Below are 23,299 nucleotides of genomic sequence, written 5' to 3' on the forward strand. Positions count from 1 at the left end.
ACCCCCACCACCTCTTCCCTTCCATTCCCCCTCCTCACCCATTTCAGAATTCACTTCACAGGAAATTATGATGGACACCAGTTTCAGAAATTATTCATCGTTACAGCCTCTTTAACCGTTAGCTCCCTGTCAGTCAGACCAACAAAATATATATTAGTAAGTGAAAAATCATTCATTCAGCTCCAAATATTTCCTTTTTTTTTGTGGGGGGGGGGAGCGGAAAAACATTCAAAGTAAATTACATTAAAACATAATAATCGCGACAAGAAGTGTTTGCTATTTTCTCCTATTAACGTGAGTGTGATTTTTTGGGGGGATGTTAGTTTGCAGTGTTTTTTTTTTGTGAATGTTTTGTCTTTGTAAATGTTAGCAGAAATCCTGGGTCGAACGCTGAGATTTGAACTGTGTCCCAGTTGAGTTGTTATTTCATAATTCGAGCAGAAATTCGCATGCCCGTACACAGATCAGTGTTACAACGAGTCTCTCTCGGTCGATCACTCCGCAGAGACTCACTTCCCCAGTCTGCTGGCGCAGATCGGTAACTTTGGGGAGGAGAGAGGAGGGCGGGGATGGGGAAGGAGGAGAGGAGGAGAAGGGGGGAAGTTCTGTCGGCCTCTCCCTGACGGCGGCCGCCTGTCCCCTCTGCTCTCCCATGTGCCGAGCGGATCAGCAGTCTGATCGGGCGCCACTTAAAAGAATCCGAGGCCGGCGTGTTTGACAGAAGTCAGCCCCTGCGAGTCAGGGGTTTGCCGTTTGTGTGTGGAGGGGCCGGCCGAGCTGACAGCCCTGCTCTCTTCATTTAGGTGCCGCTTTCCCTGAGATCATGTTGGACGGATTGAAAATGGAAGGAAGTTTGCAGCATTCGGCTCAGACCCCCGCGTCCCTTCTTGGTGAGTTCTTTATACCTGATATCGTTTTGCACATTCAATCTCAGAATGAATCTCCCGTTTTTTATATAAAGACTGTCCAGTTTTTTTTAACCTAACCCCTTTTTTATTTTGGTTGTAGGTCTTTTTAATTTGAACAGATCGCTCACATGTGGACTGTATAACTCGATCCTCATAACTTGCGTGTTGATGCATGTACAGCTAGGAGCAAAATATAAGGGAATGGTTACAATAGTGTATTATAGTCAGAATATGCAAAATACATACACAAGATTAATACACAATGCATATACATAGAATGTACAATATACATAGACAAAATAAATGCACAATTCATATTATACAGTGTGCAATATACAAGAAAATTAATACACTGCATATTAGTCAGCATTTACAATATACGTAAATAATGCATATTATACAGTATGTGAAATATAAACACAAAACGAATACACAATTCATGTACAATAGACACACCATTACTGCATGATGCATATTGTTACACAATGTGCAAAATAAATATGCAACGTATATAATGCACAATATGTGCAAGATACATGCGTGTATATTATGCACAATATATTATATACAAAATAAAAGCACTGTCATACATGGTATGTATTATACATGCACACAATAGGTACATACTATATATTACATACAGTATGTGAAATATATATCTACATGCGTGGGTGCTGCTCCAAAATATACACATACTCCTACATATTCACACAAATAGGTGTTCACCCGTTATATATACATGCATATTGTGTACACACATATAGATTCTAATGCACGCATATACACCCAAACTTTATGCACACAGATCATATACATATTTTACATCTATATACAGAGCCCATATATACACGCGTATATATAATATATACATTTTCACGTATATTCACAGATCTTATGTAATTGTACATATTTATCTAAACGTAAATTATATATACACATACAAAGCTGTGTTGTAGCTTTCGTTGAAATCATTCCACATCTTATGAAGTACGGTGTCTGTGAATTAGTAAGGATGCCCCGACAGTCAGGCAGTCAAGTTAATGATCTGTTTGTCCCCAGATTCTTTTATCTGAAAATTTGCAAATTCCTATGAATTCCCACCGCAATATTAAAATGCCCGCTCATTGACAAAAAACCATCCGGCAGAGTTCTGATTGCAGTATAAAAATCTACTGGCCCTAAATCAAACCCCGTACATAACGAATATCTTAACTCGGACTTGCTGAGTTTAATCAAGGAGCGAGGCATGAGGTGGAGGGGAGGACTTCCCTTACTCTGAATTTACAATTCAAATCCGCACTCAGCACAAATAATAAAAAAAAACACTTCCAGATACACTTACACCGAGCTATTTCTGAAAAAAATAGCCTTTGCTATAAAACATATCCCTTTACATTATCCTGGGAGATTAATAACACTGTAATTCCGTTGGGTTATTGCGGCTCGGTTTTAACTCGAGTTTAGAATTTACCATTGATCCACTTTTTTAATGGTATAAAAAAATAATCCTGTCGCCGGAATTGGCGATTGCCTGTCAGGGTCAGGGCTGTTCCCGAGCCCTGTAAAACGATCAAGTAACATTACCCACGAAAGTTGTGCAGTTTGAATTGTGTGGACAAGAATGCCGCCGATGCGCCAAGGCGATAAATCCAATGTATCCCTGACTATATTAGATTTGGAGCCAGTTAAAGGCCCTTCTAGGAGAGCGGGGTTCAGGGTGTATAATAGACACGGGACACTCCAAAGCTTTCTTAGACCCAGAGAAACTCTCAGAGAGTAACATAAATACTAAGCCCGTGGCTTTACCCTTTACTCCTCTCCTGAAAAAGTTGCTAAGTTTTAACAGTGGGTGAAAAGTCTTTAAGTAAACATTTATACTCACAAGAAGTGAGAATTTCTGATAAATTAATAGGGTAGCAGGCCGTTATTTTGACATAAATTGATTATATTGGTGCATTATTTCCTTATACTTTATAAACAATTTAAGGAAAGGTTTAAAATATGGTGTGTGGATAGCCGGTAGCTGACAGATATTAGAGGGAGAGAGATACACACATCGATACAATGGGGAGGGGACAGAGAAGAGGCCTGGGAGACAGAGCTAGGAAGCAGAGAGAGAGAGTGGGTAACAAATAAATACCGGAGAAAGAGAGCTAGACACACGACAGAGAGTTTGAGTCTGCGTTTAGATAGATAGCAAATAAATATTGGCGTCACAAAAGGAGAGGGGAAAGGGACAAGAGAGCAGGTAGATACACACGACAGAAAGCGACTGCTGAAATATTGATCTGGGACATGTTACATGGATTAAGGTCAGCCTCTCCCAATCCTGCGTTTGGCCGTTGTGAGGAGTTGTGTGTCCATCTCTGAATTCCAAAAAAAAGTGAAAAAAAAAGTCAAGATTTATTTCGCTCTTTCAGTGCACTTCCAGGTGCTAAAACTATTCTCATTTTCTCAGTTTTAAATCTCTCCGCCGCGCGTATTATCAACAAAACAACATGCTGCCGAGAGAGAAGTACCAGAAATCACACATAATATCAATGTGAGACCGCCTTAGACATGGGAGTCATTTAGAAGTTTAGGAGGATTGCTAAAATAATGTAGATTGCATAGTTGTTATAAAGAAACGGCATCGATGTAATTATTAATTGCAGGGCCTAGCAACACACGCAGCACTGTCGTTTACACCCTTTGGTAAAGTTGTTGAATGTTCGGCTGCTTAGTCTGTTAAAATTAACACTTTGAATCTATGCTGTGATCTATATTAGCACTGGGACACAGACACACACAGGCACAGACATACACACGAATACAGACGCACATTCACACATACAGACACACACACAGATATACGCACGTACACACACATACAGACACACAGACATACACACGTACACACATACAGACACACACACATACGCACGTACACACACATACAGACACACAGACATACACACGTACACATACAGACACACACAGACATACACACGTACACACACATACAGACGCACACACAGACATACACACGTACACACATACAGACACACACAGACATACACACGTACACACACATACAGACACACACACAGACATACGCACGTACACACACATACAGACATACACAGACATACAGACGCACATACACACATAAATACACATACACAGACACATTCATTCATACACCGACAAACACACAAATAGACACACATAGACAGAAACACAGACACATACATACACAGGCTGTCAATCTGGATTTGCCGTTTCTCTCGTTATTTCCCCCTCTCACATTTAATTTAAACGGACCCAACCATTTATGCCAGACCTGTTGAAAATAAATGAACAGAAGGGCCGGTTCCTTCGATATTCTCCAAATCACAACCGTCCCCAACCATAAGAAGGTTAACGCAAATACCAGGCAAAATAATTAATAAGTCTTTAAACTGCAAATAATTTTGAAACAATCGAGAAATTTTTTGAAAAAAAGACACGGCTTTTGTTTTTTCGGTGGTATTTAAAAGCCCAGGCCCCTGCGAAGGGAGCCGTGATATTTTATCTCTACTTATTGCATTGCGTTGTTTCCCCTGATAGTTGTTCCTAAGTGAATTACTCATTTGTCGGTGGGTTTATTCGGGTTACTAGGAGCTCGGTGTCGGCAGGAATGTAAACGCGGGCCTTTCTCCTCTATGTAAGACAACAGCAGTCCGTTAACGGGAAAGAGACTGGGGGAAACATATTTCAAGGCAAGGATTTGTTTTAAAGGATCCGAATCACAGCGCCCAGCATATATGTTTTAAAATAAAGAATCAGATCTATTCAGTTTTAAAATCTCATTGAAGCGAATGTTTTTTAAATTGTTCTATATTTTCAAACGATCTGAGTTTAAAATAATAAATAATACTGAGCCGTGCCTGGCATATTTGTTCACTTTCTAACAGAACACTTTGGAGTGAATAATAAATCAGTCCGTATTAATGGAAAGAGCAATATTATGAAGCAGTTAATGCATTGCCAAAATGCACACATACGAACAGACACACACCTACATGTACACACGTACACCTACATATACACACGTACACCTACATATACAGATAGCTAGGTATATGTACATAGCTACACAGATACCTACACATACACACACAGATCCTCACGTATGCACGAAGTACCTACAGGCACACACCCACGGTTACACACATGCATATACACTCCGATGCCTACATTCACAAACATTCTTACAGACACACATACCTACACACATACCTACATATACGCTCGTACACCTTCAAACAAAGAAACAGGAATATTGTACTAAATATTTTAAGCAACATTATCTTGCTAGAATGTCAGAATCCCTCTGTGTATCTGATTTTCTATATGTGGATTTATTTGAAGGTATATTTATATGTTTGTATGTGTGTATGCACACTTCCATATGTAGACATGTCTTCCACACATGCCTATTTACATACATAATTACATATATATGTACCTTTAACTATACAAGAGTGATGTACATACCTATGCACTTTATATGTGCTATACATATAACTTACATCGATGGCAATACAAACGTGCAGCTAGTGTTATTTAATAGGGCGCTCCTTCAACAGCAATTAACTTCGGTTCCCACCCTCGTTTACTTTTTGAACTGGAAAGTTAACATGCACAAGTCTCACCCACAGCACTTCCAAACTGTTAGCACCTCGCACCCAGCTCTGTTTCTGATCAGTCCCAAACGCTCAGTACGGGTTATCATTGTTAGGTCGTTTGCCCGGTTGTTTGGTTGATTTCAGCGATATCCTATGTTAAGAATCCCTGCGAGAATTCCCGGGAGAGATCAAGGCCACATCGTAAACAGGGATCTGGATGCAGGATTCCTGGAGGAAAACGATTGTAATTATTTATTTTTTTCCCCAAAAAATATACTTTATTCATAAAATTTGCAGCAATACATACAATACAGTTGTCATATCACATTCCAAACGTACACAATACAGATTATACAATTTGCAGGTTACATCAAGTGCAGTTCAATGAACACATTGTACATAATTACAGTTCATGACGTCCCAGGTCACCCCGGTTCGGAAAATGTTGCACCCCAGAGGCGGGGGAAGAGAGAGCCGAGGTAAAGGTGAATGGCACACACGTACTGGTCACACTGTTTAATACATAATGTGGATCATTGTGTATTGTACACACACACACGTATCTATCTGCATTTGTGTGTCTTACATATTTATATAAGAAGTTGAAGATGAACTTTTAAATAAACTTGACGTGTTTAATAGAGAGCGTTTTCTGTAGACCCGCAGTTTGCCAGTAATTGATCCTGGTAATTTCGGTTCTCGTTAATCTGCCTCTATCCCCTCACATGGTGATGTCTCGCTGTTCAAGTAACTTGTTTAGATTTTTTTTAAAAATCGCGCAAATGAAGGCGTTCGGAGGCGGTCAGCGTTATCACACTAACAACTGCGGCGTGTCCCCTTAATCGGGCAGATTGATGTAGAAACATGTACACGTACCGTTTAAAGGGAGAGAGGGACAGGGTGCGCTGTGGTGGAAACGCTGTCAGGCCGACAAAATGCGGTTGCCGAGTTTTACCCACCGCTCACTCTGCAGTTCCACACAGTGTCTCCAGTGAAAGGATTCCTCCAGCGAGGCTGTTGTTTGCACTCTTCACCCATTAGAGTCTGGGTCGGGTCACTGTGCTCTGGACCCCCTGGTCTGAAAGACAGCTGTACAGCCAACAGATGATTATTTATCTGTAGTTTTGAATATATTCCATAATCTGATCCTTTGGAGAATCCAGGGCTGATGTAGAAACCTGCTCCGTGACATTAGAACCGGTGTCCTCGTCTTACCAAGGGAAGCATCTACTATTTGGAAATACCCCGAGACTTTCTTACCCAGATATTTTGTAAAATGTCTGTTTTTTAAATGCAGGAATATTTTCGACGCTTTCCCGGTTTGGTGACATCGATTTTACGTTAAACGTCGTAATTCTGTTACATCGTTGAAATACCTGTCCCCACCCCCCACCTCAATAAATTGCTGTAAATAATATTTCGAACATTAAATTACTTAAAAAATATCAGGAACATTAAATTCAAGCAGTTTGTTAAAAGCGAGAGAGAGAGAGAGAGAAGGATTATTAGGCAGAACCGCTCTTACAGCGCTTGGTCACATTTCTCAGAAATGGCTCAAAGTGTTTCACATTACAATTAATTACTTTGAAGTGGAGTTAACCTATTTTGGGTGCAGCACCGTCTCACAAAGAACAATGGGATAAAAGGCCAGGTAATCTAATTTTGGTGGTGGTGGTTGAGGGAAGTATGTTGGCCAGGACACCTGGAGAACCTCTGCTCTTTGATTGGCGTCATGGGATCTTAATCGACCCAAACTCCTAAAAGGGGCAGACTTGATCTTGGATTCAGTGTTTCACCTGAAGGAGGGCAGGTCAGACAATGCAGCACTCCCTCAGTACTGCACTGGATTGTCAACCGAGATTGTCAATCTCAGATTCCAGGGTGGGAGCGAACCTACTGTCTGAGATTCCTACCAGACAAGCTAAACTGACACTAGGTGATTTCCCGCCGTGTTGTTCGCAGATCAAAAGAAAATAAACCCTTACCGTCAATCAGTTTTACTTGAAAGGCACAAGAAGATAGTTAAGATTCTTGGATACATTAAATTAAGGAGAAGTAACAAATATTATACTTTACACACACATATATATATATATACACACAATGGGGTCAGCTTCGTGAGACCTGATGGGTGAAAGATAAATTAAACGTCTTCCCTTGGATGCATTGAAGATAAAATAATAAAGTCATGTAAAAGTGCAGAAAATGTTGTTTTAAAATGGAGCCTGACCAACAGTCTCCCCTCTCCTGACTTAGCTACTGAAATATCTCTTTATATCTTAATAATAATATTACATCTATGGACAGCCCCTGTCTACACAACCTCACTTCTTGCTGTTATCCCTTTTTGTTACATTTGTGTGTCAATTATTTTCCACCATAAGTTCCTATGTCTCACATTTATAATGGGAATGTCCTATGTAAACTCGTCACCCTGTAATTACATAATCTGGCCACTGGATGGGTTTTTGCCCCAAAAAATCACTCAAAATGCTCCCTGTATAGTTTTCATTTAAAAGTTTTAGATCCACCATAGTTTCCTCAGTAACTGTAATTTATAATGCCCAAATAAGTGTTAAACAAAATTAAAAAAAAATATGCATTTCATAATAACATTTTCACATTTATCGTTTAAATTTTGTGTTTTGTGTCTTTCAATGCTTTCATTAACATTTTTACTCAACGGCTTCAGCCTCCTCCGAGCTGTGGCGTTGTGAGTCGAATTTGGATCCAGCGATATAAGTATGTGCTGTGTATCTAAGTTCCCAGGTTCCATCAGTAGCATTCATTCTGCTGCACTGATGGATTTTTTTTAGCTTCCAGCACCTGCTGCTCTATTTGTTTTCAAAATTATTTGCAGAAAAGCTTTATTCAAGTAAAGCTTATACTGAGTGCGTATTTTTTTAACAGAAAGGGTGATAATGTGTGTGCGTATTTCTGAGTGAGAAAAATGGCAGTTTACTGATTACACGCCTGTCGTAGCTTTTGTTTTGTATTCTATAAATTTCGGAAAGCGTATTAAGCTGAGAGAGAGAGAGAAATATTTGAGGGAAAGGGGAGGGTTTAGAGAGTGCCTTCATGCTGCTAGTTCAGTTTTCAAAAAACACCAGTTGAATTTTGAAGTGAACTAATTATCTCCCCTTTGTTTTGATAGTTAGAAAAGGTAAATGTTAATTGCTTCTACCTGTGAGAAAAAATATTCTAATTGTTAGAGGCAGGGTATATTTTCTCATTCTAATTTGATATTTTAATAAAACAAGTACAAAGCATTCTGAAAGAAATCAAAGACTCCAAGGGAAACAGATTGGCAGGGAAGGGAAACAGGTTGAGGTCAAGAGGCATCTTGCCTCTTGCCACTACTCTGGGGGCGGGGAGCAATTGTGATTTGATGGAGGGTTAAGGGTGTAGCGAGTGACTAGAGCAAGAGGAGGATTCTGGGATTGAGAGGGGCAGTTATGAGAGTGAGGGGGTGGTGGGAAGGAAAAGTGGTATGGGACACAATGGGAAAAAGGGGAGAGGGGCAGCATGAGTTAATGGGGGAGGGGGTGGGAAGGCATGCTGCTGAGGGCCACAGTTACCCTGCAACCCCCACCCAACAGGTTGGCAGTTCCTTTTCCAACCACGGTACGTCATGCCACCCACCACCTCCTCCCCAAAAGGAAAGAAGAAAAAGAGAGAGAGAAATTTAGAAGAGAATAGGGAGAGAAACAAAGAGAGAGACAGAAGAAGAAGATGGGAGACAGAGAGAGAAACAGTAGCAGTAAGACAGCACATTCTGGTAAGAGAGACCATATTCTCCAACTTGCAATGTGCAATGCTGCAGAAGATGCATTCGTAATATATTAAATGTCTTGTATATAGCACACCCTTCCTAAGTGTCACACTTGCTCCCAGTAACACTTTTCCCATCATATTTTGTTCATAACCTATAGTTATCAAATAGCAACTCACGATGTATAGAGAATATGGTTTCACTTACCAGTATGTGCTGCTGTTTCTTCTTCCCTGTATAGAGCACACTTCCTGCAAGAGTCACACTTACTTCCTGTAACACTGTCCTCATCACTCTTTGTTATCAGCCACTCAATTGTTATATGACAGCTAGTCACCTGCGAGCAATGTTACGGCAGATTTGCCAGTATATAAATAATAAAATATTTCTGCTGTGCTTGCCTCAGCCTGACAAAGCTCCTAAATATATAGAAAAAATCAAATCTTTCTCTAAATATTATAATCTGGGTAAGTTAAAAACAAGGTAAGTGAATACGCTCAAGCTGGCTGGCTAAGAATGTAAATTAAAAATGTAGCCTTACATCTGTGAGGGCGTGGAAACATAGAACTGCTGACAAAAAAAGTTCAATTCATGATCAAATGTTTCAAAATATGTTAAATTAATTTTAACATTAAATAAAAATTAAATTAAACATTTACTTCAACAAGTCCTTGGCCTCTGGATTAAGGAACAATTAAATCTTTGAAGAAGCCAGCCAGAAAGAGCTGGTACGGAATAATAGCAGACTTTGGAACGCTGGTAAGTAAAATGGTCATGTTAACCAGCAGCCAATGAGCTTGCTAGAAAGCAACACACTCGATGGTCATGTGATTACTGCTCCCCAATGCGATTGCTAAAAACAAAGTTGGTACGGTCATGTGGTAACTATTGACCAATAAACTGTCTCAGAAATGATGCTCGCCATTTTATTTTTATTATTATTATACTTGTCTGTTCATTGCACATTTCTGTACATGTTGAAATATGGCCCTGGGACTGGGATGGCTCCATTTCCCTTCAATCAACCTCCAGCTGTCCTGAAATGATCTGGGGGTGGGGGAATCCCCGTCAAATCAATTAAGGGTCAGAGAACAACCAAGTGGGTCAGATTTCTGTCACATTAACTCAGAAAATAAATTGTGATTTTTTTTGTTTAAATGTCAGTAGTGATTCTATTAGTCTATATAAGATATTTATGTAAGGTAATATTGCATTAAATAAATACACAGAAATATTCATCAGAACAGCACTCCCTACAATACAGCAACATTTCCAGATTCACAGTCAACAATTAAAGACACAGTTTTAGTTAGATGGTACCAGCAAGTGAGTACACGGAAAACTGATTCCTTCTAATGAATTATATTGCAACACTCAAACACGTACCTTCCAGTCAAACCTCCGTATATAATTTGTATAATCATCTATGAATCATGCAGCTCTGGGACTCTGATAGAATTCTACTCAAATCCATTTGCACAAGACAGAGATGGATGAGGGAGACGAGGAAGATTATAGCAACAGATGGAAGTGGCCAAGGCAAAGCAGTAGCCATACAACATTAAAATCACCCCATGGTCAATGATAACAGTGCAGTAATATTAGAGTCTGGGGGCAAGCAGCACAGGGAGGTGACAAGTGAGTCTGACCAGCTAACTCAAGAGGGTCTTGAGCCTTGTGATCCATGAACAAGCTCAGGAATGGAGATAGTTATCACCTCACGGTGTTGGCCGTGATAACTTCTGTTTATGCAATTGTTTGAAATATTTTTAAGCAAGTACAACACAAAAAAACAACAAAGCTGCCTCCCTACCATGAAGCTCCTCAGGTGTTGCTAGTGCTCAACCTGCAGGTATGAGCTACCATCTTCCCCAACTCCCACCAGGCCCATCTCCCTTGTGGGGAGCAGGTGGATGAATTCCTTTTGTTGTTTTATGTAATTAAATTATAAATGCTTATAAAGAAAGAAAGAACTTGCAATTATACAGTGCCTTTCACAACCTCAGGATGTCCCAAAGCGCTTTACAGCCAATGAAATACTTTTGAAGTGTAGTCACTGTTGTAATGTAGGAAACGCGGCAGCCAATTTGTGCACAGCAAGGTCCCACAAACAGCAATGAGATAATGACCAGATAATTTGTTTTACTGATGTTGGTTGAGGGATAAATATTGGCCAGGACAGCAGGGAGAATTAAAACAGATTATCTGGATGAAGGGGCAAAGGCTGATAGTATGATGAAGAGGACTGAGAGCACAACGGAGAGGCATTGGGTTGGACTGCTGACTATCACATCACTATATGATATTGTGATGTCAACTGTGACTCAATATTAGCAGTCTCGCCTCTGAGTCAGAAGGTTGTAGGTTCAAGTCCCATTCCAGAGACTTGAGCATAAAATCTGGAACAACACTTCTGTGCAGTACTGAGGGATTGCTGCACTGTCGGAGGTGCCATTTTTCAGAAGAGTTGTTAAACCAAAGGCGCGTCTGTCCTCTCAGGTGGATGTAAAAGATCCCATGGTACTATTCGAAGAAGAGCAGGGGCGTTCTCCCCAGTGTCCTGGCCAATATTTATCCCTCGACCAACATCGCTAAAACAGATTATCTGGTCATTATCTCATTGCTGTTTGTGGGACTTTGTTGTGTGCAAATTGGCTGCTGCATTTCCTACATTACAACAGTGACCACACTTCAAAAATCTGCTGTGAAGCTCTTTGGGACATCCTGAGATTGTGAAAGGTGCTATAGAAATGCAAATTCTTTCTTTCTTAAATTGGCCATCTCATTCAAAGCAGCAATGAGCTTGGCTGGTGTTGGAAATGGAAGTGTATAGTAGAGTCATCTCCTAAGGTAGAGAGCAAAGCAGAAGGACCTTTATTGCTCACAGTATCTAAGACTATGATGTATCTCAGTGCACAACTGCATGATGTGTGTTTTATAATTATGCATATGGTAAGTCTATACAATACAGTCTCAAAAGAATACAATGTTTCCCTCCATCCCTCTATTTCTATATCCCTCCATTCCTTTCAGCTCTCTATTTCTTTCTGTCTAGTCAGGGTGTCTCAGTCTCTCCTTCCATTGATGCATTCGTCCCAACCTCTACTCCTCTATTCACTTTGTTCTCTTTCTCCACAGCCATTCTATCCAATCCTTTATCCACCCCACTCTCCATCCCTTCACCTCATTCTTCCATTGTTGCATCCAACGCTCTATACATACGTACATCCCAATTCCCATCTGTGGTTAAGTTCTGATCTATAAACACAAAGTAGTCCAGTGAAAATGGCATCTCAGAGGTGCTACCTGACAGACGGTGGATCTTGTGGTACAAACAGCTTCACGGATTCCTCCTGTCTTTTCTCTCTAGGGCCCAGTGGAAAGGAGAGGGCGGTGTGTGAAGGCTGCGACAGGGTGATCTTAGACCGATTTCTGCTGAGGGTGAATGACAGCTTTTGGCACGAGCAGTGTGTGCAATGTGCTGGGTGTAGAGAGCCCCTCGCCACCACTTGCTACTACAGAGACAAGAAGCTTTACTGCAAACACGACTACGAAAAGTAAGCGAGAAACAATCATCTCATTAAATACCGTAAAATGTACCTCCCCCACCTTTAAAATGGACTTCTGTTCCCATGTTTGTGTTCGCTCTATCTCCATGTACTGTTACCAGATCAAGAAGAACAGGCAGACCATCTGTTGCCAGGTCTCTGTCAGTTCCTCACTTGAACCACAACTGACAGCAGCCTCAAAGGGAGTGACTCCTCTCCCATTGTCCCTCTCTCTCTGGGAGGCAAGTGGATGATACGCCTGAGATGGAGTGAATTGTGGGCATGTACTGCATCCTACCTACCCCTCTCTGTGGTTCCAGGCTAAGTACTTCACGCAGTCAATACCACAATCAGTGCTGTACAATGTGATGAGAAGTAATTACCTTGATAGATGGTGTACAGAGTCAAACCTGACCATGTGAAGGAATTACTACTGTGTATAACCCGTACCTGGGCTTAAGAATGGAGGGAGTAAGGCTCCTAGCAGGAGCCGGTAACTTCTGCATATTTGTTGCTGTGGTCTATATGTACTGAGTTTCAGACATGTTATGCCTGTAGCAAAAAACCCTGATGTGGAGAATCTGACTGTGAAAGATCCAATAAAAAGAATGTGCAATGGATGTAGCTGTGGGGATTGTGGTCTAATACCATTATTGGTGCATGTTGGTGACTTACAGTATTGTGAACAGAATTCCAGGTATTGTGAAATAATAATATGTATTGCTCATTAACTGTATAGTGAGCACAACAACAGAGTGTGAAATAATGCCAGTATTGGTATACATTGTTTTCTAATGATATTTTGAACAAAACTACAGGAATTGCGTAATAATGGCTCATACGTTCGCTGTAGCAGTAGTGAGTAATAACTACAGGAAATTTGTGATATTAGTAATATTGATGCATTTACTCACTGATGACATGTGAGAACATCTACGGGATGTGTGAAATACTGGCACACGATCATGAATAAGATGGGCAGTGTGAATTAATATTAACGGTGCAAATTATTTACTGACGGTATAGCGAGCACAGTGTCAGGGAATATGAAATAGTGGTGCATATTCACTGACAATACACTAAGTGCTGTCAGCACACTGCAGGGAGCGTGAAATAGTGTAATATAGCGAGCACAGCTACAAGGAATGTGATCTAATAGTAATGTTGGTTGATGTTACTCACTAATGGTATTGTGAGCCATTGTAGATAGTGTGATGTACACAGGAGTGCTGTAGTTCAAGGCTGTAGTTCTCAGTGCTCCTCTCTCCTGGCTTTTGATGTCATATTCACCAACATCATATGCAGTAACCTCTACACATTACAATACTAGCAGATCTCCAGTGGCGTTGTGTACAGTAACTCAGGTAATCCACAGTTTTATAATGGCAGGAGTATTATATCATGCAACGCACAATGTATTATTCTGCTGCTAAGAAGGGTCTGTGTTTAAATTGGACTGCTCCTTTAAGGCCACAGAGGCTGTAAGTGGGCTCCTGCTGAGGTCAATTAAAAGCTAATTGCTGCAGAGGAAAGTTTGTCTATTGACAACTAGTTGTAAATTTCTGACTCTAGGTCAGAAGAAACCAACATGAAATTACTGGCTTTCTTTCTCTTCTTTTCATACTTTTAAAAAAAATGTCACTTGCTCCTTGGTGGGTTCTCTGTTCAGTTGTGATTTATTGCACTTTTATGAAAATTATATTTGGAACCAATCAAGTGTGACAATTTGAACCGTGACGAGTGTGTGTTAGACACCATTGCGAGTGAAAATGGTCTCGGGCGACAGTGCCAAAACGAGCGATAGCGAATCGGCAGCCCATTTTACACTGCGCCTGGTCTTCCTTTCCATTGACTTCGATAGTGCAAAAGGAAATCGGGCGGGATGTAAAGCGGCCTGCCAATTCACGATCACCCATTTTGGTGCTAATGTGCAAGACTAATTTCACCCCCAGTATTTCACGTGAAATATAGATATGCAAGGTAATTAGTTTCAGTATCAAACTGGAAAGGTTCATCACACCCCACTGCCTAAGTCATGCATCATACCACAGTTGTGATGCCACAGAACAGTGAGAACCAATCCGCTCCCACACAGAGGATGCTGCCAACTCCTCCTATCACCATTTGCTTTCTATTCTTTCTCAACCCCCTCAGCCAAATCCTCTTTAAGCAGGTCCTCAACAAAATGAGAAAGCAGAATAATTGCACGCTCGGAATTCCTGTACTCGCTCTATATGATTTCAAAACTACGCTCTTATTGTGCATGATTTCAGCAACCATGTAGAAATAAGAATTTTAAGAACAGGACGAGGTCATAGGCTCAACAAGCCCATTCTTTTTTCATGGATCTAACTTCCTTTCCTTCTTCATCCATCAATTCATTCTCTTGAACCTACTGAGACTGTCCACTTCACTGTCCTCCGCTAGGACCTCCATCAACCTTTGGGTGAGAAAGTTACACATTGAACTCCCTTCTTAATCCTAGGTCTGATTTTTAACCTCTGTCCACTGTTATTGGAACCAGTGAACAATTTGCTCGGTTGAGCTTTGCAATTTCCTTCATAATCCTGAAATCATCAATTCGTTCACCTCAACATTTCTTTTGCAAAGAAAACAAGCTTAACTTCTTTAACTTTTCCTCATAATTTGAATGTCCAAGACCCAGAATCCTCATCCTTAAGTGACAATATCCTTATTATAATACATAACTTATAAAAACTGTCCTGTCTTATAGCTTTATAACCTGGGTAATTCTGTATGATGATAATTTATCAACCCTAGAACTTGCTGTTTGTGCTGTTCACAGGTAAGGAATGTACACATTAGATGCATGAAGTGTACTGAATAAATTGAGTGCTGTGTAATGAGGTTGGTGTGTTTTGGTACAGCACTGCCCTTTGCAAAAGCTCACCTATGTCGTTCGACCCCCTTAAACTGGTGGACTTGCTGTGTTGCCCGCATTGTGCACTTTAGTGCACAGAATCCTTCTCCCACTGCCAGCAATAGGGTTCAGAGCTACAAATGCCCTGAATTTGTTTGTCTCTTTTCTTACAATCAGTGCTGGTGTAGTCCTTTTTTTGGCCAACAGTAATTTCTCAACCGCAGTCGTGACCATTATATGCTGTTCCTGTGGGTGGGATTGTTCTTGCTTCTCACCATCAAGAATCTAGGTGGGAGGGCCATACAACTTTCACAGCAGAGAATCCAAGTCAGAAACCTGCTCCCCGGGCTTCACCAGATAGCACGCAACAGCAACCTTGATGTGGCAAATTGGAGGATAAGATGTTGTTGGGGCAGCACAACATGTCTCCTTGTGATAGTTGAAAGGTACCATTGTATCCAGGGTCCGGGAGCAGGTTGTCTGCCTGCCCATTACTTTCTTGGTCGCAGGAGGTGGATGGCCTGGTGAGGAAATAGTGGACAAATTGAGAATGTCAAGCCTCCACTGGCTGGATTCTGCTTAGTGCCTCTCCCATAGTATGGATGAGATTGTGAACTTGATATGGGTAGGGATGAGGGGGCAGAGAGGGGGGAGGGGGTGCGGGAAGAGATTGAACCCTCAATCACTAATCCGTAACTGGTCTTGCCGGCGGTACAATGCGTATTATCACCGTATGGCGTGGAACTGAGCAATATAGACCAGAAAGGCCCTACATTCTATCCCTGGCCTGTGGTGAGTAAAAACGCTTTTACGTTTAAAAAGTGTAGCCAATGGCAAACATGGGTTTCTTTCACCGTCAGTTGAGTTAGAAATATAAGCTGCCTGATTTAGTTTTTACAGGCCAGTATAGCGGCAGTCTTCCGAAACTTGGGTAGGGGGGTGCAGGGGGTGCGATTTAAAAGCACCTTCAGATGATCTCAGCTGGTGCAGTGCTGGGATACCACTGTTGGTCTGAGAGCTACAGGCCTAGGGAGAAGAAGAAAATCAGACTCAACCGTAATCACTTGGGCGAGGTAGAGGAGCATGCAACCGGAGACAGAGGCTTCACAATGTGGAGGGTGCTGGGAAAACAACGGGCAAGAGATTTTATACAACTTAAGGTTTGCTCCAGCAACTGGGGGTTCAGCAACCGGGGGTTACGGTGTGTACAACGGAAAAGAGTTGCAGGTGACAGCAATGTTTGGGAGAGAGTTTTACAAGTGGGTGGAAGTATAAAAGGGAATTGGATAAGTATTTGAAAGGGGAAGAATGTAAAAGGGCACAGCGAAAGGGCAGGGAAATTGAGTTCGAAGGGATAGATTCAGCTGAAGAGCATGAGTAGGTTGGCTGGAATGGCCTTCCCCGGTGCAGTAATTTCTGAGATTCTAGGTGTATGAAGTTTTCCCACTGGCACCTTATTGAATCATACAATCATACAGCACAGAAGGAGACCATTTGGCCCATCGTGCCTGTGCTGGCTCTTTGAAAGAGCGATCCAATTAGTCCCACTCCCCTGCTCTTTACCCATAGTCCTGCATTGTTTTCCTTTTTAATTATACATCCACTTCCCTTCTGAAAGTTACTATTGAATCTGCTTCCACCACCCTTTCAGGCAGTGCATTCCAAATCATTACAACTTGCTGAGTAAAAAAAAAAATCTCCTCATCTCCCCCCTGGTTCTTTTGCCAATTATCTTAAATCTGTGCCCTCTGTGTGGATTATTTGCTTTTGAGAATATCCCTTTGGTTTTTAAACCAAATTTGGGGGAGTAACACCTGCAAAGGACACTGTGAGCAATAGCTGTGTCAAACATGCTGCCCTCCATTTATTTACGTTCTTGTATATCTATATTCGTGTGGGCTTTTACCTGAGATATACATACAAGTGTTTAATTACTGCGCTGTGTAAAGATCCACATAAGTGTTTGTACTACAGAATAAACATGATTGATTTTTGTTTGAAATGAGATACCCCATTTTGTCCCTTTAAATCTAAGCTGGTGTATTCAACAGTGAGTGTGTTCCTGACTGACAGAAGGGTGTGCATTCTGTAGTTTTTAATTAACACCCAAACATAAAGGGCTGTGCGTTTAGCAGCGGAGACAGGTATCAGCGCTTGTAGATGAAGCTGTACTGGGAGGCAGCCAGGGATGGACAGGTGAAACCAGGAACAGAATGACTCGTGGACTGTTGAAGTTCCTTTAAAGACCTCACCGCTTGGAATTTGCACGGGGCTTCACCCGATCTCCCGCCGGCTGCTTACGACGTTCACCCGGGGTTTAAGCCGAAGTTACGACGGGTGATCGGGGGGGAAACTCTGCAGCAATTCTACCCCTTCTCTCCCTCGCTCTGAGAAAATCTTTGCCTTTAAATCAATTTCACACCTTTATAGGGTCGCCAGCTCTGGTTGGACGTATTGCTGGAGGTTTGATCACACGACCTCCTGCCTCCAACCTCCCCCGCCCCCGCACTCCCGCCATTGGTCGCCCAACACGTCCATCCTCACTTTGCACCGCCTTCCCACACCAATCGGAAAGCAAACGGGCTGCTAATTACCCGATTGGCTGATGCTTGACTGAGCATCAAACAGCCTTTTTATCCAGTCTCCAATACTTTTATAACTAATAAATGTTCAAAGAAAATGAAAAAAATAACACAATTTTTTTTTAATGTCCCCTATGATTTTTCTCCTGGGTTGCTCACAGCAGTGTCCTGGAGGTTAATCTTCAATTCCTGGAGGGTTGGCAACCCTACACCTTTAAATATTTTTTCTGTCACTGTTGGGGTGTTTCATACTCCAGAGTGTGATGGCAGTTTCCAGTGTACAGTGTATTTTAATTGAGAGGGGGTGGGGGGATGATGGAGCAAGGTGAGGTGGGGTGGATTATGCATATTTTTATTTTGCCTTTAGGGCATCAGGGGAGCTGTCCTTAAGTCAGATGACTTGTGAGCACTGCTCTCCCTTTCTCTTTCCCGTGTCCTGTTGGTCCGGGCATGGGCCTGTTAGAGGCCTATGCTTTGCATTGCCTTTAGCAGCAGCTCTCAGGAACTTTAAAGTAATTCCAGCTGGTGGCTACAGATAGTGCTCCCAGAACAGTGCCAATACCAGCATTAGATTCCTGCCGAGCAGAGCCAAGGCCCATCGCCCAGGGCACCAGTAAGGTTAAGAACAGAATGAAAAAAGAGAAAGAAGACTTGCATTTATACAACACCTTTGACATCCTCAGGACATCCCAAAGAGTAGGGGAGAAGGTGGGCATAAATTAAGTAGCGATCGGGTGGAACTAAGCTTGGGTTTCTCAAGCCTATTCATTGTAAAGACTGAAGGAGCTGAGGAGTTCCACAGCTCTGAGGTGCTGGGAAAGAACGTCAGAGTAGGGGACAGTGTGCGAAGGCTCAGTTTCAACACAGTGAGGAAGAAGAGCGTGTGGCATTGCATATTTGGAATTTAGGAAGAAATGAGAGGGGCATTGAGCAGGGTCATATTGATTTAAAATAACGAGAGAGGGAAGAAAGGTTGGAATGGAGAGAGGGAGGCTGAAGATGGGAGAAAAATTGCTTCGCAGACAAGCACATTCTGGTCAGGTACCGATATAAAAGGGGCCAATGTGTAAAGGTCTTGAGCCAGTGACCACATTCCAGCGACAGGTTTTTCTAAAAAATATTGTCCGTTGGCACTTTGGTGTGCTGCATCATAGTCTTTTTAAAAAAGATTTTGTTCATTCCTGTTTTTTGATGGTTCTAGAGTTCATAGAATCATACAGCACAGGAGGAGGCCATTCGGCCCATGTGCCCGTGCCAGCATTTTGACAGAGCTATCCAATTAGTTCCACTCCCCTGCCCTTTCCCCGTGGCCCTGCAATTTTATCCCTTTCAAGTATTTATCCAATTCCCTTTAGAAAGTTATTATTGAATCTGCTTCCAGCACCCTTTCCGGCAGTGCATTCCAGATCATTACAACTCACTGCCTAAAAAAAAAATTCTCCCCATCTCCCCTCTGGCTCTTTTGCCAATTTGCAATCTTTGTTGATTTTGGTGGCAACATTGCTCCAGCCACGTTGACAGCCCTCAATGGTCAGCATTTAGGCTTGGTGACCAAGGGCACACTTCATACTATTTTAAATTGTTTTACAATGCGTGTGTAAAACCAGCGTGGAGAAGACAGATTCCTGCCACGTGTCTGCTGTGCAGGTCTTTTTCCGCTGTTTACAGCCTGTGCAGAGAATGGGGTGGAAAAGTTGTTCGCATAAATCAAGCAGCTTGTTGTAATGATGTTATCAGCTTGAGTGTGAGAATTTAGAGATGTTCCCTTAAGACCAATAAACTCTGCATCAATGCTGCAATTAAACAACCAGTTGGATCCGTCCTGCAGAAGGCAGTCAGTCTGCAAGATGGAGGTTGAAAGCAGAATGTGAGCTGCTGCAAGTGAAGTTATTTAAAACCTGATTATAGTTGTTCTCCTTTTGTCGTTTGATGTTGAATTATTAGAAACCTTAGCAACAATGTAATATAAGCACAATATGTTGGAACTGCTGTATGAGAAAAGGAAAGCGGAAGTGAAGAATCACAGTATCCGAAGATATAAGGCCACAGACATGTTAAAATGGATAAATTTTAACCTCCATCTAGTCTTCAGGTGATAGAAACTTAGGAAGATAGGAACAGGAGGAGGCCATTTAGCCCCTTGAGCCTGTTCAGCTGTTCAATGTGATCATGGCTGATCTGTGACCTAACTCCATATACTCGCCCATATCCCTTAATACCTTTGGTTAACAAAAATCTATCAGATTTTTAAATCTCAGATTTAAAATTAACAATTGAGCTAGCATCAACTGACGTTTGCGGAAGAGAGTTCCAAACTTCTACCACCCTTTGCATGTGGAAGTGTTTCTTAACTTCACTCCTGAAAGTCCTGACTCTAATTTTTCGGACACGTCCCCTATTCCTAGACTCCCCAACCAGCAGAAATAGTTTCTCTCTATCTACCCTGTCAGTTGCGTTTAATACCTTGAAACCTTCGATCAAATCACCCCTTAATCTTCGAAACTCCAGAGAATACAACCCAGTTTGTGTAATCTCTCCTCGTAATTTAACCCTTGGAGTTCAGGTATCATTCTAGTAAATCCACATTGCACACACTCCAAGGCCAATATATCCTTCCTAAGGTGCGGTGCCCAGAACTGAACACAGTACTCCAGGTGTGGTCTAACTAGGGCTTTGTATAGCTGTAGCATAACTTTTACCCCCTTGTATTCTAGTCCTCTAGATATAAAGGTCAGCATTCCATTAACCTTTTTGCTTATTTTCTGTACCTGTGCGTGACATTTTAATGATCTATGTACATGGATCCCAAGTCTCTTTGGACCTCCACTGTTTCGAGCTTGTGTCATCGGCAAATTTGGATATGTGGCTCTCTATCCCGTCATCTAAGTCATTAATAAATACAGTGAATAGTTGAGGCCCCAACACAGATCCCTGTGGGATACCACTAATCACATCCTGCCAATTTGAGTACCTGCCCATTATCCCTACTCTCTGTCTCCTGCCGCTCAGCCAATTTCCTAACCAGGTCAATAATTTGCCCTCAATCCCATGAGCTTCAACTTCAACTAACAGTCTCTTATGAGGGACTTTATTGAATGCCTTCTGGAGGTCCATATAAACAACATCCATAGACATTCCCCTGTCCACTACTTTAGTCACCTCTTCAAAAAATTCAATTAAGTTCGTCAGGCATGACCTACCCTTTACAAATCCATGCAGGCTCTCCCTGATCAGCTAAAAATTTTCAAGATGTTCAGTCACTCTATCCTTAATTATAGACTCTAGTAATTTCCCGACAACAGTTGTTAGGCTAACTGGTCTATAATTCCCTGATTTCTCTCTCTCACCTTTCTTAAATAGAGGAGTGACATATGCAATTTTCCAATCTAAAGGAACAGTTCCTGACTCGAGAGAACTTTGGAAGATTATAGTTAGGGCTTCTGCAATGTTCTCACCTCCTTCCTTTAAAACCCTGGGATGGAAACCATCTGGTCCCAGGGATTTGTCACTCTTTAGTGCCATTATTTTCTTCATTGCTGATAATTAACTTACATTAATTATGGTTAGTCCCCATCCCTGATTCAAAATTAGTTTCCTTGGGGTGTCTGGCATGCTATCCTCTTCCCCGACTGTAAATGAGAAATCTTGCCGAAATTTTGAAATGGTTTAAACAATGGGTCAAAGTATTTTTTTTAAGCAACCAGTGAAACAAATAAAAAGGTGTCAAGATGAAAGCATCCATCTTCCATATGTTATTGGCAAAGAAGCATTAAATATTTATCGTAATTTCAACTTCAAGAAATACTTGTGGAATACCAGATCATCCTTTGGAGAAAGCTTTGGCGTGGGAGCAACACGTCACCTTAAATGAAGCGGTAGAGATAGGTGTGTGGTAAAGATGTGAAACGTTGCATTAACCCAAGATTTTCCCAGCCTTTGGGAAAGCATGTATAAAATGTGGTATGGGGAGCAGTATTCGGGATGTTGCAGATCACACAACAGGCCTATTCCATCGTATCCTGTGGGGGGGGGGGGGGGGAGAAAGGTCACCTGAGAAACTTTATTTGAGCTTAGGGGCTACAAATCAAGCAAGTGGGAGAGATTGGGTCCTGTTATTGGAAGTGAAGGGAAACAGTTAAACTATTTAAATTGGATACGGGGCACAAGTGAATGTCATGCCTGAGCAAGATTGCAGATCTGACCTAAATTGCAGGAGACTCACTTAAATGTGACTGGACACCCGAGGGAAGACATAACAGTGAAAGAAAGATGTGTAGGCAGCATTACTCTTAAGGACACAAAGTCCAAGTTGTCATTTGTATTGGTGTCGAAAGATAACCAGCTGATTATCGGTCTGAGTTCTTGTGAAAATTTAGATATAGGAAAAGGGACCATTCAGTAAAGGCTAAAGTTTACACAGGGTGTGGAACACTTACAGTGGAATAAAGAAAGAAAGAACTTGCATTTATAAAGTGCCTTATGACACCTTCAGATCATCCCAAAATGTTCTTCACAAACGATGAATTTGAACTGTAGTGACTTTTGTTATGCAGGCAAATTCAGCAGCTGATATGCACAATAACCTCCCACAAACAGCAAATGAGATGAATCTGTTTTTAATGATGTTGATTGAGGTAGGAATGTTGGCCAGGACACTGAGAAAACTCCCCTCTTCTTTGAAAAGTGTCATGTGATCTGTATCGTCCAACTGAAGCACCAAGCAAAACTTCAGTTTGCTGTTTCTTCCAAAACATGGTGCCTCTGACAATGCAGCACTCCCCCAGTACTGCACTGAAGTGTCAGCATAGATTATTTGCACCAATTGTAAAGTTGGGCTTGAACCCACAATCTTCTGGCTCAGAGGCAGGAGTGCTACCAACTGAGCCAGGCTGGCATCATGGGATCCATGTCACCAATGGGTTCTCTACGAGAACATCGGATCACAATTGATAAACAAGC

The 23,299-nt window shown here is 41.6% G+C and overlaps 1 protein-coding gene across 1 annotated transcript in view; it reads left to right on the top strand.

The window, feature by feature from the left end:
- Nucleotides 1–12,614: 12,614 nt before the first annotated feature.
- Nucleotides 12,615–23,299, top strand: part of LOC137324930 (LIM homeobox transcription factor 1-alpha-like) — a 646,125-nt gene continuing 635,440 nt past the window's right edge. Inside the window, exon 1 of the mRNA XM_067989620.1 lies at nt 12,615–12,886. Coding sequence (XP_067845721.1) covers nt 12,615–12,886 — 272 coding nt within the window. The remainder of the gene's footprint in view (nt 12,887–23,299) is intronic.

The sequence above is a fragment of the Heptranchias perlo genome, chromosome 9 (assembly GCF_035084215.1).
Source record: "Heptranchias perlo isolate sHepPer1 chromosome 9, sHepPer1.hap1, whole genome shotgun sequence".
Classification (NCBI taxonomy): domain Eukaryota; kingdom Metazoa; phylum Chordata; class Chondrichthyes; order Hexanchiformes; family Hexanchidae; genus Heptranchias; species Heptranchias perlo.